A 19,892-nucleotide genomic window follows, 5' to 3' on the forward strand; every position below is an offset into this window, starting at 1 on the left:
CACTCCAACTGCCAGCCACAGCAGAGAAGTCTATTCCTCCCCCCAAACACACACACACACACAGAGAGAGAAGAGTCTGCAAAGCTTGTCCTGTCTGATTTCCATGATATCCAGGCTAATGGGGGTGCTGTGTTGAAGGGTCTGGTTAGCCACTATCACACTTAGAATACTGTCCAGTTATACAGTGCCTTGCGAAAGTATTCGGCCCCCTTGAACTTTGCGACCTTTTGCCACATTTCAGGCTTCAAACATAAAGATATAAAACTGTATTTTTTTGTGAAGAATCAACAACAAGTGGGACACAATCATGAAGTGGAACGACATTTATTGGATATTTCAAACTTTTTTAACAAATCAAAAACTGAAAAATTGGGCGTGCAAAATTATTCAGCCCCCTTAAGTTAATACTTTGTAGCGCCACCTTTTGCTGCGATTACAGCTGTAAGTCGCTTGGGGTATGTCTCTATCAGTTTTGCACATCGAGAGACTGACATTTTTTCCCATTCCTCCTTGCAAAACAGCTCGAGCTCAGTGAGGTTGGATGGAGAGCATTTGTGAACAGCAGTTTTCAGTTCTTTCCACAGATTCTCGATTGGATTCAGGTCTGGACTTTGACTTGGCCATTCTAACACCTGGATATGTTTATTTTTGAACCATTCCATTGTAGATTTTGCTTTATGTTTTGGATCATTGTCTTGTTGGAAGACAAATCTCCGTCCCAGTCTCAGGTCTTTTGCAGACTCCATCAGGTTTTCTTCCAGAATGGTCCTGTATTTGGCTCCATCCATCTTCCCATCAATTTTAACCATCTTCCCTGTCCCTGCTGAAGAAAAGCAGGCCCAAACCATGATGCTGCCACCACCATGTTTGACAGTGGGGATGGTGTGTTCAGGGTGATGAGCTGTGTTGCTTTTACGCCAAACATAACGTTTTGCATTGTTGTCAAAAAGTTCAATTTTGGTTTCATCTGACCAGAGCACCTTCTTCCACATGTTTGGTGTGTCTCCCAGGTGGCTTGTGGCAAACTTTAAACGACACTTTTTATGGATATCTTTAAGAAATGGCTTTGTTCTTGCCACTCTTCCATAAAGGCCAGATTTGTGCAATATACGACTGATTGTTGTCCAATGGACAGAGTCTCCCACCTCACCTGTAGATCTCTGCAGTTCATCCAGAGTGATCATGGGCCTCTTGGCTGCATCTCTGATCAGTCTTCTCCTTGTATGAGCTGAAAGTTTAGAGGGACGGCCAGGTCTTGGTAGATTTGCAGTGGTCTGATACTCCTTCCATTTCAATATTATCGCTTGCACAGTGCTCCTTGGGATGTTTAAAGCTTGGGAAATATTTTTGTATCCAAATCCGGCTTTAAACTTCTTCACAACAGTATCTCGGACCTGCCTGGTGTGTTCCTTGTTCTTCATGATGCTCTCTGCGCTTTTAACGGACCTCTGAGACTATCACAGTGCAGGTGCATTTATACGGAGACTTGATTACACACAGGTGGATTGTATTTATCATCATTAGTCATTTAGGTCAACATTGGATCATTCAGAGATCCTCACTGAACTTCTGGAGAGAGTTTGCTGCACTGAAAGTAAAGGGGCTGAATAATTTTGCACGCCCAATTTTTCAGTTTTTGATTTGTAAAAAAAGTTTGAAATATCCAATAAATGTCGTTCCACTTCATTATTGTGTCCCACTTGTTGTTGATTCTTCACAAAAAAATACAGTTTTATATCTTTATGTTTGAAGCCTGAAATGTGGCAAAAGGTCGCAAAGTTCAAGGGGGCCGAATACTTTCGCAAGGCACTGTATATAAATCCATATGAATATTATCCAAATGCATCAGAATCTCTCATGGCTTCACGTTGAAAAATAATTAGTATCCAGTCATATTTTTTATTTTTTTATTTAAAAAAGTATTTTTCAGGCCAGTACATACTAGCAACATGCATAACCACCAAAACAGACAAATTCAGGGCAGCTAAGACAAGCCAAGCCAAGGACAAATCACCTTAAATCTGCAGTTTTATGTTGAGCCATAGCTGAATGGAACTCTTTACCAATCCACATTTCTCAGGCAAAAAAGTAAATCCACCTTCAAGAAAAAAATATGCGATAGACCATATGACTGGAAAGGAATAGAAAGCATCAACTGAATGTTAAATGTGTTTCCTGTCAGGTATTTTAATTGTCTGTGTTATCTACTTGTTGAATGTTTGTGAAGTCTTGATTTGTAGCTGTTTGTAATGTCTTGTTAATTGGTTTAGGACCCCAGAAAGATTAGCTAGCGTTACGGCATTAGCTAATGGGATCCTAATAACAATTACAAAAATTACACTGGGGCCCATCCTTTAGCCCATTCTTCAGCCCATCTTTCAGCCCCATTTCATTGCCTATTTGAGAAAATGATCCAGTGATTCTGGTGTCTGGATGACTCCCATGCCTGAAGCACTTCTCAGGGACACTGAGGGGAAGAAGGTCTGGCATGGCCATGAGAACAATCCTGATTGAAGATGTGAATGAGAAAGACATGGTTTCGTCGCTTGGCAGTAGTATTAGAGTGATTATTCCATTAAATTCAATTTCCTATACATTATTTGTACCCAGGGTGCAATTGAGCGGGTCTGAGAGTAAAAAATGCAGAAAACCAACAAGATACAACAATAATAGACTACTTTTACTCAATACATACTTTACAATAAGTGAATGGGCCTGAATGAACAGACCAATTAAAGGGATAGTACACCTTTTTTATTTTATTCTAAACAATATTGTATACATAAAGAAGTGCTGTCACAACCGATACAGATAGTGTGTATGTCCATCCTAGAAGCTCCATCCACATGCCAGGTTCAGGAGTGACAGACAGGGTTTCTCTCCAACACACACATAAGGCTGAGCTATGGTCAACTGCCTGCTCTCCTCTAATAACCTGTTAGATAGTTGCTAACTGCTAACTGCACGCACGCACACACACACACACACACACACAAACACACTCACACACATACACTGGTTGAGTCTTCTAAGCAAACATAGGCAGTGAATGTTCTGTTTGGGCTCCAGAAATGCATTCTTTGTGTCTGACAGCTGTATGGAGATTTGACAGACAGGTGCTTTTGTTCCTCTGTGGCTTTGAGACTGACTCCCTGGGCATCCAGGACAGTGCCTGTATAGAAACAACAAGGGCCACATAGAAGATGCACAATGCAGCCGGGGTAGGGGGTCGGGCAGGGAGCAGAACGCCCCTGACCCCTAACGCCTACTCCTTTAACACAGCGGTCAAAGGTTAAGGATGGAAGTAGCATCACTCATGAGCTTGTCTCCTTACTGGCAGAGCAGAAGAGGAGAGGATGACAGATCACAGGGTAAGCTGGTCTGAGGTTGTAGGCTATAAGGTTGTGGAAGTACAGCCATAGGAGAGAATGAAGGATGTTATCAGATGAAGGTACATGTTTCATGACGCTGATCTTATATTTGAGAATTGTCTATTGTGTGCTTTGGTGTAATTGTGTGTGATATGCATGTTGGTTTCATGATATGCATGAGTGAGTGAGTGAGTGAGTGAGTGAGTGAGTGAGTGAGTGAGTGAGCGGCTCCAGGGAAAGGCAGGCAGGTGGGAGACACTAAGGTCTGCTTTAATGCATTTCTATTTGTCATGATGAGCAGAAAGGAAGTGTTTTTCTCAAGTGCATGCATACTAACACACACACACAAGTATTCACTCCTATAAGAAGCCATTAGTGTGAGCTGGCCTTGATGACTTATTTATGGGGCCAACAGAGTGACGTGAGGGAGTGAAGAACCACAGACAAAGACCTGCTCCCCTTGACCATACAGTTTGGTCCATACAGCACACACACAAACACGCACACACACACACACACACACACACACACACACACACACACACACACACACACACACACACACACACACACACACACACACTCCTTTTCTGCATGGCAAATTGGTCGATTGAGGAAAGGCCTCAAGTATTTTGAACAGGATATGGATATGATTACTACTCTGTTCATCTACACATACCTACACGTATGCTAAGGTCACAAGACGCAGGCCTCCTAATTGTCCCCAGAATTTCTAAGCAAACAGCTGGAGGCAGGGCTTTCTCCTATAGAGCTCCATTTTTATGGAACAGTCTGCCTACCCATGTCAGAGACGCAAACTCGGTCTCAACCTTTAAGTCTCTACTGAAGACTCATCTCTTCAGTGGGTCATATGATTGAGTGTAGTCTGGCCCAGGAGTGGGAGGGTGAACGGAAAGGCTCTGGTCATCCTGTCTGGGTTGGCGCCCCCCACCCCCTTGGGTTGTGCCGTGGCGGAGGTCTTTGTGGGCTATACTCAGCCTTGTCTCAGGATGGTAAGTTGGTTGTTGAAGATATCCCTCTAGTGGTGTGGGGGCTGTGCTTTGGCAAAGTGGGTGGGGTTATATCCTTCCTGTTTGGCCCTGTCCGGGGGGGTCCTCGGATGGGGCCACAGTGTCTCCTGACCCCTCCTGTCTCAGCCTCCAGTATTTATGCTGCAGTAGTTTATGTGTCGGGGGGCTAGGGTCAGTTTGTTATATCTGGAGTACTTCTCCTGTCCTATTCGGTGTCCTGTGTGAATCTTAGTGTGCGTTCTCTAATTCTCTCCTTCTCTCTTTCTCTCTCTCGGAGGACCTGAGCCCTAGGACCATGCCCCAGGACTACCTGACATGATGACTCCTTGCTGTCCCCAGTCCACCTGGCCGTGCTGCTGCTCCAGTTTCAACTGTTCTGCCTTATTATTATTCGACCATGCTGGTCATTTATGAACATTTGAACATCTTGGCCATGTTCTGTTATAATCTCCACCCGGCACAGCCAGAAGAGGACTGGCCACCCCACATAGCCTGGTTCCTCTCTAGGTTTCTTCCTAGGTTTTGGCCTTTCTAGGGAGTTTTTCCTAGCCACCGTGCTTCTACACCTGCATTGCTTGCTGTTTGGGGTTTTAGGCTGGGTTTCTGTACAGCATTTTGAGATATCAGCTGATGTACGAAGGGCTATATAAATAAATTTGATTTGATTTGATCTACCCTGACAGTCTACAAGGGTTAACACAGTGTGAGCATCTAACACACACACACACGCACACACGCACACACACCAAAGAAGAGGCAGCGAAATGCAGGCCGTTTGGAAACACCTTTTATTGGTTATCTTTAGCCATGAGGGCTGCAGCCGCCACACCACTCCAAGAGAAACCAAACCAAAAAGCCAACAACAGTCATCATCATCCTCGCCACATCCACCGTTAAATAAATACTTCTCTCATCGCAACCGTTAAATAAATATCTGTGACGCATCTGTAATATCAGCAACGGAAAAGAAATATGTGTGAAATGTATATTTAATATATATATAATATATTCATTTTGATAAATTTCTATGTGTCCATATATTCTCCTTAAATTCTTTTACAACATACAAGATGCCAATTGTACCAAAGCAATATTTACTAATACGACATGGGGAAGTTTAGTGGTTAACCTGTAGCCTGCATACAGCACCCTGGAGGGTTAGTTGTTATTCTGTAGAAATGCATGTACTGTACAGTACAGTACCTACACACTGAGCCCTTCCACTCAACATCTGACCACCTGGGAGAGCTCTACACGGGCTGGACTGTGGAGGAGAGACCATTAACCTGGGCCTTGCACAGTGGCCGTGAAGTGTGTGCGTGAGTGTGTATTTGTGTGTGTCTGAATGTGTGCGTGTGAAATTAATCACAGAGGAGATAGTGAAGTGGAGGTACAAATAACAGGTTTGGCCGATGGTCAGTGAGCTTCTCCTCCACAGTGAAAAACCTCTAAAACGGTTAGAAGTATTGACCAAGTCTGTGACTCAAAGTAAATGTTCAATATAATAGAAAATAATAATAGAAACAGTGATCATAATAAAAGGGAACAAAACAAGGAATAAACATACACACATGTATAGGATAACAGTCAATATGTACATACAAAAATATAGCAAAGCAAATTTAACAACTCGGATGAGTGTGTATGTGTGTAGGTGAATAAACGCACAGACACACATTACATACAGTAAAGCACACACACACACACACACACACACACACACACACACACACACACACACACACACACACACACACACACACACACACACACACACACACACACACACACACACACACACACACACACACAGACATGCTTGACATGGCGTGTTACTTTTCAAATCCCGGTTTTGGATATCAGTGCATAAGACAACCAGACCTCCCAGACTCAGTCCCTCCCTATCCCTTTATCCCTCCATCCCTCTCCACCTGTTCTTCACCTCCCCATGTTGCTTTGTTATGACCTCACTCCCACAGGTTAACATCAGTCTTCCTAACCTCCAGCCCCCTGTCCCCAATCTCCTCTGTCCCTTCCTTTTCTCCTTCCTCCACTTCCACAGATCTCTCACACTCTCTCTTTTCCTCCGTTTCACCTTCCACACACCTCCCTCCACCCCTCCCTCTTTCCCCATTAGAAGCTAATTGCCTCCTGATCAACTCAGAGGAGGAGGACTGGAACCTGTTAGTTCATTAAGTGGGTGGGTATGTGACTAGGGGTCGGTGGGTGGGCCTGCCTGGGGTTTATCAAACTGGCCAGAGGAATCTGTCAAGAAGAGAAAAGCCCTGTCAAGGTATATAATGTCTGTCGTTGCAAAATGCCTCGTGTTGTGGACGAAGTGGTAAGGATGGAGGACGGATCTGTAAAGAAAGTGATATTTCTTATCTGGCTTCCTGTCATCACTCCTGTGAAGTCCCTCTGTATTTTGGACTGTGGAGAAGCTCTGTCTCTTTGGTCCCTCTGCACGGTGGACAGCAGCAGTCCAGATGGAGGGGGGAAATAGAGGAGGGGGGAGGAAAGAATGGCTCAGGGGAGGTTTGGGGAGGGTTACTGAGGGAGGCTGGGGGATGGGTAGACTAGAGGCAGCGGGTAAGGAGGGGTGAGGCGGGGGAGATGAAGGTGGTGAGGGGTCGGGGAAGGCTGGCGTCAGCCTGCCGTGGAGAAGAAACCTGACCAGACTCTGGGTCCTCTGAAGCAGCTGTGCTAAAAATAAAATAGGAGGCTTCTGCTGACAGCAAACAGGAAGGGGACATGTGCACCCACACACACACACACACACACACACACACACACACACACATATATACTGTACATACACAGGCAAGACCACACACTAACATACACAGACCCACATACACACTTACACGTAAACATTAGTGTACATACCCAAACATGCGCGTGCATGCACACACACACGTATACACAGACACACATGCCTACACACACTACCTGGTCATAACAGAGCCCCCCCCCCCCACCCCCCCTGTTCATATGACAGACAGCTGGGGAACACTACAGACGATCCACCTCTATATCTCATAGTGCCTTCCATATCAAATGTGCTTAATCACTTTAGATTCACCTGGTGCATCATGGTCCGTTTTTGGTGTGTCAAACAGTAATACATTTTTCAATTTCAGAGTTTTGTTCCAACATTAGGAAAGGGTCTTTACATCAGCCTCACACAAAATGTCAGCCATGGCTGCTCAATGACACATCTTGTATGTCCATTCAGTTGGTCGGCTCCAGGATGCCTCTTCAGAGCGACAGGGAGGGAGGGAGGGGATGGAAGGAGGCACACCCTGTAGACTCCCTGTAGACCACCCAGTCTCTGTCTATCTCATGCCTGGAATATACATTTGCCAGAGACTCCTTTTATTAATGGCTGTGTTGGGATTTGTTCTAGTAGCTTACTCACTGTACTCAGAGTCACACATGGTCCGCTCTCTCTGTCTCTCTCTCTACCTCACTGAGGAGGAAGTCCAATAAATAATAAATAGGTCAAGTCTAACAGAGCAAACGCCAGTCCATCACATAGCACAGTGAGGATCCCCAGTCCATCACACATCACAGTGAGGAAACCCAGTCCATCACACAGCACACTGAGGAACCCCAGTCCATCACATAGCACAGTGAGGATCCCCAGTCCATCACACATCACAGTGAGGAAACCCAGTCCATCACACAGCACACTGAGGAACCCCAGTCCATCACACAGCACAGTGAGGAACCCCAGTCCATCACACAGCACAGTGAGGAACCCCAGTCCATCACACAGCACAGTGAGGAACACCAGTCCATCACATAGCACAGTGAGGAACACCAGTCCATCACATAGCACAGTGAGGAACACCAGTCCATCACACAGCACAGTGAGGAACACCAGTCCATCACACAGCACAGTGAGGAACCCCAGTCCATCACACAGCACAGTGAGGAACCCCAGTCCATCACACAGCACAGTGAGGAACCCCAGTCCATCACATAACACAGTGCGGAACCCCAGTCCATCACATAGCACAGTGAGGAACCCCAGTCCATCACATAGCACAGTGAGGAACCCCAGTCCATCACACAGCACAGTGAGGAACCCCAGTCCATCACACAGCACAGTGAGGAACCCCAGTCCATCCCACCGAGCAGAGCCACAGTATGTACGCTATGCTGGCCCACAAAGTAAGAGGAAGGTAGAGGCAGTATGCCCACACAGTAACACAGTAAGGTTAAGATTGGCAGTCAGTTCAGCAAAAAGCACCAGGCGGTTTTCAGGTTTCGGCTCAAGTCTCCACATGTACAGTACAGTACAGTTACAGTGAAGTACAGTAAAGCTTTTGGTCATTTCTCCTCAGGCAGGAGGAGAAGTATGGAAGGTACGTAAGGTGAAAGGTCACGGTAGGTAGGTCACGGATGAAGGGGGTGATGGCGTTGTCATGGAAACAGTGTTTGTTGCCATGGTAATGTTGTCACTGAGACTGCGTTGTCTAGGCGATGGCTGACTCCCGCTGCAGCCCTGTCATACAGGCTTTTCCAGGGACTTGCTGCAGAAGGGGGTGTGCTCAGGGTTGGGGTTGGAGGTGGAGATCTTACGGCACACGGTGTTGGTGTTGCTGCAGCGGCAGCCGGGGCGGGTGGCTCGGTCGTGGGCCCGCTGGCACAGGGCGAGGCACAGCCTGGCAGGTGGGTAGCAGCAGAGACAGGGCAGGCACAGCGCCAGAAGGCCCATGGTGCCCCAGCGGGTGCAGGCGTGGGCGGATGTGCAGGCGCAGGGCCGGTCAGCACAGTTGTCCTCATCATCCTGAGTGGAGCAGTGGTAGAACAGGCCCTTAACGCAGCACAGACAGGTGCCGTACTCCACAGCACTCTCAGCAGAGCAAAGGCAGCGCTGCCCACAGGCCCAGCAGGACGGCAGGCTTCGCGGAGCGCAGCACTCCTGACACTTACACCTCCCACAGAGCTCACAGATAAACAGGTGCAAGCCCAGGTCCTCTCCCTCCACCAGGCCTTTACCCAGAGAAGCCTCAGGCTTGAGTTCTCCTTTAGGCTGGGAGCGCACCACCGAGGCCAGGCCAGAGTGGGAGGGCGTCAGGCCCACCAGGAGTCTCTGGTCGGAGGCAGCGCTGATCCGGGACATGGCTGAACTGGTAGTACTGGAGCGACTTAGATGGGCAAGGTGGGTGTGTTGCTGCTGGCTCTGGCTCCGGGGGAGAGGGTACCCCTGAGAGTAACCATGAGAGTAACCTTGAGGAGGGTATCCGTGGGTGATGGGGTAGCGGTCATCGTGGGCGTAGAAGAAGCCGGACTGGGAGGCATGGTCCAGGGTCACGGGGCGCTCCACGTAGTTGTTGTTGGCGCGGATGGAGCGGATCTGGTCCAAGGAGAGGACAGGCACCTGCTGGAGGTCCAGCCCATCAACGTCCATCCTGACTGGTGGAGGGCCATGACCTGGGAGAGGGTCCATCCTGGTCCTGGGAGAAGGAGCACCAGGGAGGGGGTCGGGACTGGGGCGGGGGGCTCGCACCTCTCACGGCACATCAGAAAGACCTGGAATAGAAGAAGAGGGGCATTTTAGAACATTGTTATATTTTATCTCACAACAAATGAAAAAAACATAGACTTCTTTACCCCTTAAAGACAACACATGAACCAGCTCATTACTCTTTATAACCTTCTCTTTACCCCTTAAAGACAACACATGAACCAGCTCATTACTCTTTATAACATTCTCTTCACCACCCACAACACATGGACCAGCTCATTACTCTTTATAACCTTCTCTTTACCACCCACAACACATGAACCAGCTCATTACTCTTTATAACCTTCTCTTTACCACACACAACACATGAACCAGCTCATTACTCTTTATAACCTTCTCTTTACCACCCACAACACATGAACCAGCTCATTACTCTTTATAACATTCTCTTTACCACCCACAACACATGGACCAGCTCATTACTCTTTATAACCTTCTCTTTACCACCCACAACACATGAACCAGCTCATTACTCTTTATAACCTTCTCTTTACCACACACAACACATGAACCAGCTCATTACTCTTTATAACCTTATCTTTACCACCCAAAGCACATGAACCAGCTCATTACTCTTTATAAACTTCTCTTTACCACCCACAACCCATGAACCAGCTCATTACTCTTTATAACCTTCTCTTTACCACCCACAACACATGAACCAGCTCATTACTCTTTATAACCTTCTCTTTACCACCCACAACACATGAACCAGCTCATTACTCTTTATAACCTTCTCTTTACCACCCACAACACATGAACCAGCTCATTACTCTTTATTACCTTCTCTTTACCACCCACAATACATGAACCAGCTAATTACTCTTTATTACCTTCTCTCTACCACCCACAACACATGAACCAGCTCATTACTCTTTATAACCTTCTCTTTACCACCCACAACACATGAACCAGCTCATTACTCTTTATAACCTTCTCTTTACCACACACAACACATGAACCAGCTCATTACTCTTTATAACCTTCTCCTTACCACCCACAACACATGAACCAGCTCATTACTCTTTATAACCTTCTCTTTACCACCCACAATACATGAACCAGCTCATTACTCTTTATAACCTTCTCTTTACCACCCACAACACATGAACCAGCTCATTACTCTTTATAACCTTCTCTTTACCACCCACAATACATGAACCAGCTCATTACTCTTTATAACCTTCTCTTTACCACCCACAACACATGAACCAGCTCATTACTCTTTATAACCTTCTCTTTACCACCCACAATACATGAACCAGCTCATTATTACCCTTTATAACCTTCTCTTTACCACCCACAACACATGAACCAGCTCATTACTCTTTATTACCTTCTCTTTACCACCCACAACACATGAACCAGCTCATTACTCTTTATAACCTTCTCTTTACCACCCACAACTCATGAACCAGCTCATTACTCTTTATAACCTTCTCTTTACCACCCACAACACATGAACCAGCTCATTACTCTTTATTACCTTCTCTCTATCACCCACAACACATGAACCAGCTCATTACTCTTTATAACCTTCTCTTTACCACCCACAACACATGAACCAGCTCATTACTCTTTATAACCTTCTCTTTACCACACACAACACATGAACCAGCTCATTACTCTTTATAACCTTCTCTTTACCACCCACAATACATGAACCAGCTCATTATTACCCTTTATAACCTTCTCTTTACCACCCACAACACATGAACCAGCTCATTACTCTTTATTACCTTCTCTTTACCACCCACAACACATGAACCAGCTCATTACTCTTTATAACCTTCTCTTTACCACCCACAACTCATGAACCAGCTCATTACTCTTTATAACCTTCTCTTTACCACCCACAACACATGAACCAGCTCATTACTCTTTATTACCTTCTCTCTATCACCCACAACACATGAACCAGCTCATTACTCTTTATAACCTTCTCTTTACCACCCACAACACATGAACCAGCTCATTACTCTTTATAACCTTCTCTTTACCACCCACAACTCATGAACCAGCTCATTACTCTTTATAACCTTCTCTTTACCACCCACAACACATGAACCAGCTCATTACTCTTTATTACCTTCTCTCTATCACCCACAACACATGAACCAGCTCATTACTCTTTATAACCTTCTCTTTACCACCCACAACACATGAACCAGCTCATTACTCTTTATAACCTTCTCTTTACCACACACAACACATGAACCAGCTCATTACTCTTTATAACCTTCTCCTTACCACCCACAACACATGAACCAGCTCATTACTCTTTATAACCTTCTCTTTACCACCCACAATACATGAACCAGCTCATTACTCTTTATTACGTTCTCTTTACCACCCACAACACATGAACCAGCTCATTACTCTTTATAACCTTCTCTTTACCGCCCACAATACATGAACCAGCTCATTACTCTTTATTACCTCCTCTTTACCACCCACAACACATGAACCAGATCATTACTCTTTATTACCTTCTCTTTACCACCCACAACACATCTGGGAAGCTGGAGATCAACATAAGCTACTTTCTAACAGCCAGCCTCAATATTTCTCCTCCCTTGTTTGGTGGTGGACATACAATACAATGTACCTATACTGCAGTCAGGTAAACCTGCCCTGAGCACTGTGAAGGAGTTATATAAACTGGACATAAATAGTCCCAGTATCCACATTCAAATGATTATCCACACCATCATGACCACTGAGATTCTACAGTGCTGAGCGTATGACTATTATTAGCCAGCCAGGACCAAATGGACAAAGCCATTAGCCTGGCCTGTAATTTAGCATCTGTTCACTTACACAGCTCTCTGGCGCGTACGCACACGCACACACACACACACATACACACATACACACATACACACACACAGCTGCTGGCTGCTGGAGAAGATTGGCATCAGATTCGCCCGTCTGCCCGGCCGAAGAGGTTGACACACAGACAAACAGCAATGGATTGTGGGAAAACATTGCAGTGTGCTAGTTGCTAGGGGTGTCGATGAGGTCCTAGGTTGTCATGGTCCTTTTGTTTTGTTTCAGCCTTATCCTCCACAAACAGGAACAACGTGGATGTTGGAATGTAGATGGAAAACATTAGTATCCTGGAACTGACACACAAACATGTCCGCTTGTTTCATTACAGTGACATACTGTAGTAGGGAACATTGCTGCGTTGATAAAGTTTTTCCCTATTCAATTCTAATATTACAGTATGCAAGTTTTAATGAAGATGTTGCACCTTCAAAAATAACCCCTGAAATATCTGTTATAACTACTACATCTAAGGACAACAGATTCAGCAGGATCTTCTGGTATGTGTTCAACAGGCTATTATTATATGTGGAATTCAATACCCTAATATGCTGTATCTGGCCTTGGTTTTTAGGGCCTTTTTCTCCTCTCCTCCTCTCGCCGCACACTTGCCAAATGGCCTAAGGGGATAGTTCCCTTCCTTTCTCTGTGAGAGGCCATCCAGACCTTGTAGATAGAGAGAGAGAGAGAGAGAGACAGAGAGAGACAGAGAGAGAGACAGAGAGAATGAGTGGGTGAGGGAGAGAGAGAGAGAGAGAGAGAGAGAGAGAGAGAGAGAGAGTTAGGGGTAGGGAGATAGAGAGGGAGATAGAGAGTTAGGGGGAGGGAGATAGAGAGGGGGGGTAATCAGGCCAAATGGAGAAGCATTTTAAACAGACAGCCAAATGAGAAGATTAGATGGAGGAGAAAGATTGGAGCATCAGGCAGACGAATGGAGGGACGGATGGAGGGATGGACAGAGGGACAGCAGACGTAGCCAGGAACGGAAATCCATAGTCAGGAACAGCAATTAGAGCTTGCAGAGTGTCTTCCCCCGGCCGGCAGCCTTCCGGGGAGCTGCCGGCAGAATTCCTGGCAGCGAGCAGGCAGGCGGATGCTCTCGCAAAAGGTATGATACCATCCAACCTCACGCAGACACACTATAAAAACACACAGATTGCACATACACACACGTTTTGACACACTGAGAAAGACACACATTTACAGAGACTGAGACAGATGCACACAAAAGTGCAGAGCTACACACACGCACGCATACATCTACACACTCCCACAAACACACACACATTACCGCCCCAATCTGCAGTCATAAAGTGAAGATAAGGCATCCCAGGTCAGAAATATATATTTTTAATTAGACAGAGAAGGAAAGAGAGTTCCTGGAGAGTAATCACATAAAATAGAGTGGCACCCATCCACTACACAGATATCAGACCATCCACAACACAGCTATCAGACCATCCTCTACACAGATACCAGACCATCCACTACACACCCATCAGACCATCCACTACACACCCATCACACCATCCACTACACACCCATCAGATCATCCACTAAACACCCATCAGACCATCCACTACACAGATACCAGACCATCCACTACACACCCATCAGACCATCCACTACACACCCATCACACCATCCACTACACACCCATCAGACCATCCACTACACAGCTATCAGACCATCCACTACACACCCATCAGACCATCCACTACACACCCATCAGACCATCCACTACACACCCATCAGACCATCCACTACACAGCTATCAGACCATCTAATTGTTAAGAAAAGCCTGCTGCTCGGCTTTTTCCATGAGCTCATCCTGTAGAGTCGGCCAGGGCAGGGCTTAGGGTATAAATGTGTGGCCAAGCCCTTCACCACTGAGCCAGACTCTCGTCCATCTCTGCAAAACCATGTAAACTGTTCTTGGTCTCATCACAGATCCCGTACACCAGGTCAGAGGATAGAGTGCAGGCTTTTGCTCCAACCCTGTTCTAGTTCACCTGACTTTAGGGCTATTTAGGGTCCTGAGGAGCTAACGGGCTACATTCAGATGTATTATAGTAGGGCTGGAACCAAACCCTGCAGATGGGTAGCCCCGGAGGAGGGTGGGCATCCCTGTTGTAACTCTAGACTGACGAGCCCTGATGAACTAACAGATAATCTGCTTTATTTCCTCTTGGATACATAACTTCATCTGCTCTGATTTCTCTGTCTGTTGATTTCTGTGGTGTACTGTATGAATAAACATACATTGATTTCTTCATTGCACAATAATCAACATTAATCAACAAAATAACTTCTCTAGATCTAGAAAGCAAATAGTCCTCAGATATACTTTCTAAGAATGACAGCTGTGCAGAGTGGATACTGTTGACTCATTCATACTTAGTCAACGTTTACATGTTGCATTTACAGCAGCTTTAGAATTACTGGTTGTTCTTTCCCCCACTCAAGGGGTCGGAAGCCCTGTCTGTCCTTGAGGGAGCTGTTGCCTTGGTAACCATGTTTGGGAAGTCAACTCCCACTACCCAGAATCCTCCCCTCTCCCCCTCCACCTACCCACAGGTTTCCACCCCACCCTACACCTAGCCACCAGCTGCTCCTGCCCCACTCCTATCCACCATTCATATCTCCAGGTACAGTGCTGGGGCAGGGTTGGGGTACAAGACTGGGGGTACAGGGCTGAGGTACAAGACTGGGGGTACAGGGCTGAGGTACAAGACTGGAAGTACAGGGCTGAGGTACAAGACTGGAAGTACAAGGCTGGGCTGGGGTACAAGACTGGGGGTACAGGGCTGAGGTACAAGACTGGGGGTACAGGGCTGAGGTACAAGACTGGGGGTACAGGGCTGAGGTACAAGACTGGGGGTACAGGGCTGAGGTACAAGACTGGGGGTACAGGGCTGAGGTACAATACTGGAAGTACAGGGCTGAGGTACAAGGCTGGGGGTACAGGACTGGGCTGAGGTACAAGACTGGGGATACAGGACTGGGCTGAGGTACAAGACTGGGGGTACAGGACTGGGCTGAGGTACAAGACTGGGGGGTACAGGGCTGAGGTACAAGACTGGGGGTACAGGGCTGGGGTACAAGACTGGGGGTACAGGGCTGAGGTACAAGACTGGGGGTACAAGGCTGAGGTACAAGACTGGGGGTACAGGGCTGAGGTACAAGACTGGGGGTACAGGGCTGGGGTACAAGACTGGAAGTACAGGGCTGAGGTACAAGGATGGGGGTACAGGACTGGGCTGAGGTACAAGACTGGGGATACAGGACTGGGCTGAGGTACAAGACTGGGGGTACAGGACTGGGCTGAGGTACAAGACTGGGGGGTACAGGGCTGAGGTACAAGACTGGGGGTACAGAGCTGGGGTACAAGACTGGGGGTACAGGGCTGAGGTACAAGACTGGGGGTACAGGGCTGGGGTACAAGACTGGAAGTACAGGGCTGAGGTACAAGACTGGGGGTACAGGGCTGGGGCTGGGGTAAAAGACTGGGGGTACAGGGCTGGGGTACAAGACTGTGGGTACAGGGCTGGGGTACAAGACTGGGGGTACAGGGCTGGGGTACAAGACTGGGGGTACAGGGCTGGGGGATATGGCACATGTTGTCAGCACATGGTGAGAAAGCATAGATACAGTAGCATGAGGAAAGATACATGTTTGCTGGTCCTTCAGGTAGACCAGATCTGTTTCTTCAATACAATGTCCAGCCAAGACATGTCTCCTCTCCTCTCCTCTCCTCGGCTGTTCTGAGTTATTCCTCCCTGCTGTATCAGCCTGGCTCTGGGAAGTCTGTTTTATGTGTCTGCTTCTTCTTTTATCCTCTGCGTTTGATGCAAACCCACAGGGACCCATTGCTCACTCCAGCATCATTCCCTCATATCAACAGCTTTTCCACTCATCTGTTCATCCCTTCACCTCCTCCTCACTCTGTCATTCACACACCTTTTAGGGCCTCAGATAAAGAAAAAAATAGGAGAAGGAAATCAAGACCTGAGCGCTTTTCAGCTCTGGGAAGGAGGCACATTGATACATGGCCTTTGAATACACCGATAGAGAGAGAGGGAAGAGAGAATGAGAGAATGAGAGAGAGAAAGAGAGAGAGAGCCAAAGGACAGTAAAAAAGACAAGGGGATTGAAAGAGTTGAGAGGAGAAGATTAGAGAGAGGATAGAGTGAAGGAGAGAGCAAGGCAACAGAGTGAGGGAGAAAGAGGATGAAGGTAAGAGAGGGGGAGAGGACAAATGGAAGAGAGAAATAGTGAGAAAGAAAGCAAGTGAGAAAGAGAGAAGTGGAGAGAGGGGAGGAGATAGAGGGGAAGCGAGAGAGCTCAGGGCTGGTGTTTACTGGGCTAGCCTGCCGTCAGAGGTAACTTGAAGACAGGGCAGTGCGCTGGGGGGGTATCAGCGGTGAGTGAGCCCTGCAGCTCTGGCCTGGGTCTCTCTCTCCTGCTCCCCTGCACGCTGCCCTCTCTGGCACAGTAATCCTATCTGCAGCAGGAGAGAGCTACACAGTGAATATTATTCATAACAATCACTACCTAGGACCCTGCTCCTCTTAGTTAGAGAGGGAGGGGGATGAAATCCAAGCCCACAACTGGAGTGCAAAACAGAAAGAAAGGGTGATGGGGAGGGGGGAGGGGGGAGTTGAAATACAAATGAAAAGGAAGCAGGAGACAGATGTGTTGGAAAATTAGGACAGTCATGGCCTAATGTTCATTTACTGTATATCAAATACTGTATATAAACCCCCCACACAGACACACACAAACATTGGAGAACCCTTTTTGGTTCCAGGTAAAACTCTTTTGGGTTCCATGTAGAACCTTTTCTACAGAGTGAGTTCTACCTGGAACCAAAAGGGTTCTATCTGAGAAGGAAGGAAAGGAAATGAAGGGAAAGTATAGTCAGTTGCAGAACTGAATGCATTAAATTGAAAAGTTTATTCCGCATTTAACCCAACCCCTCTGAATCAGAGAGGTGTGGGGGGGGGGGGCTGCTTTACTGGACATCCTTCCACATTTAACCCAACCCCTCTGAATCAGAGAGGTGGGGGGGGGGGGGCTGCTTTACTCGACATCCTTCCACATTTAACCCAACCCCTCTGAATCAGAGAGGTGGGGGGGGGGGGGGCTGCTTTACTGGACATCCTTCCACATTTAACCCAACCCCTCTGAATCAGAGAGGTGGGTGGGGGGGGGGGCTGCTTTACTGGACATCCTTCCACATTTAACCCAACCCCTCTGAATCAGAGAGGTGGGGGGGGGGGGGGGGGGCTGCTTTACTCGACATCCTTCCACATTTAACCCAACCCCTCTGAATCAGAGAGGTGGGGGGGGGGGGGCTGCTTTACTCGACATCCTTCCACATTTAACCCAACCCCTCTGAATCAGAGAGGTGGGGGGGGGGGCTGCTTTACTGGACATCCTTCCACATTTAACCCAACCCCTCTGAATCAGAGAGGTGGGGGGGGGGGGCTGCTTTACTCGACATCCTTCCACATTTAACCCAACCCCTCTGAATCAGAGAGGTGGGGGGGGGGGGGGCTGCTTTACTGGACATCCTTCCACATTTAACCCAACCCCTCTGAATCAGAGAGGTGGGGGGGGGGGCTGCTTTACTCGACATCCTTCCACATTTAACCCAACCCCTCTGAATCAGAGAGGTGGGGGGGGGGGGGGCTGCTTTACTGGACATCCTTCCACATTTAACCCAACCCCTCTGAATCAGAGAGGTGGGGGGGGGGGGGCTGCTTTACTGGACATCCTTCCACATTTAACCCCTCTGAATCAGAGAGGTGGGGGGGGGGGGCTGCTTTACTCGACATCCTTCCACATTTAACCCAACCCCTCTGAATCAGAGAGGGGGGGGGGGGGGGGGGGGGCTGCTTTACTGGACATCCTTCCACATTTAACCCAACCCCTCTGAATCAGAGAGGTGGGGGGGGGGGGGCTGCTTTACTCGACATCCTTCCACATTTAACCCAACCCCTCTGAATCAGAGAGGTGTGGGGGGGGGGGGGGGGGGGGGCTGCTTTACTGGACATCCTTCCACATTTAACCCAACCCCTCTGAATCAGAGAGGTGGGGGGGGGGGGGGGGGGCTGCTTTACTGGACATCCTTCCACATTTAACCCAACCCCTCTGAATCAGAGAGGTGTGGGGGGGGGTGGGCTGCTTTACTGGACATCCTTCCACATTTAACCCAACCCCTCTGAATCAGAGAGGTGGGGGGGGGCTGCTTTACTCGACATCCTTCCACATTTAACCCAACCCCTCTGAATCAGAGAGGTGGGGGGGGGGGGGGGGCTGCTTTACTGGACATCCTTCCACATTTAACCCAACCCCTCTGAATCAGAGAGGTGGGGGGGGGGGGCTGCTTTACTCGACATCCTTCCACATTTAACCCAACCCCTCTGAATCAGAGAGGTGGGGGGGGGGGGGGCTGCTTTACTCGACATCCTTCCACATTTAACCCAACCCCTCTGAATCAGAGAGGTGGGGGGGGGGGGGCTGCTTTACTGGACATCCTTCCACATTTAACCCCTCTGAATCAGAGAGGTGGGGGGGGGGCTGCTTTACTCGACATCCTTCCACATTTAACCCAACCCCTCTGAATCAGAGAGGTGGGGGGGGCTGCTTTACTTGCTTACTCGACATCCTTCCACATTTAACCCAACCCCTCTGAATCAGAGAGGTGGGGGGGGGGGGGCTGCTTTACTGGACATCCTTCCACATTTAACCCAACCCCTCTGAATCAGAGAGGTGGGGGGGGGGGGCTGCTTTACTCGACATCCTTCCACATTTAACCCAACCCCTCTGAATCAGAGAGGTGGGGGGGGGGGGGCTGCTTTACTCGACATCCTTCCACATTTAACCCAACCCCTCTGAATCAGAGAGGTGGGGGGGGGGGGGGGGGGCTGCTTTACTCGACATCCTTCCACATTTAACCCAACCCCTCTGAATCAGAGAGGTGGGGGGGGGGGGGGGGGGCTGCTTTACTCGACATCCTTCCACATTTAACCCAACCCCTCTGAATCAGAGAGGTGGGTGGGGGGGGGCTGCTTTACTGGACATCCTTCCATATTTAACCCAACCCCTCTGAATCAGAGA

At 47.9% G+C, this 19,892-nt stretch overlaps 1 protein-coding gene across 1 annotated transcript in view; it reads right to left on the reverse strand.

Annotated features, from left to right (window-relative positions):
- Positions 1–5,176: 5,176 nt before the first annotated feature.
- The window catches only part of LOC110537402 (protein sprouty homolog 3-like), a 20,357-nt gene continuing 5,641 nt past the window's right edge, over positions 5,177–19,892 (reverse strand). Inside the window, exon 2 of the mRNA XM_021623423.2 lies at positions 5,177–9,943. Coding sequence (XP_021479098.1) covers positions 8,916–9,860 — 945 coding nt within the window. The 5' untranslated portion in view covers positions 9,861–9,943 and the 3' untranslated portion in view covers positions 5,177–8,915. The remainder of the gene's footprint in view (positions 9,944–19,892) is intronic.

This window comes from Oncorhynchus mykiss, chromosome 12, assembly GCF_013265735.2.
Source record: "Oncorhynchus mykiss isolate Arlee chromosome 12, USDA_OmykA_1.1, whole genome shotgun sequence".
Taxonomy (NCBI): Eukaryota; Metazoa; Chordata; class Actinopteri; order Salmoniformes; family Salmonidae; genus Oncorhynchus; species Oncorhynchus mykiss.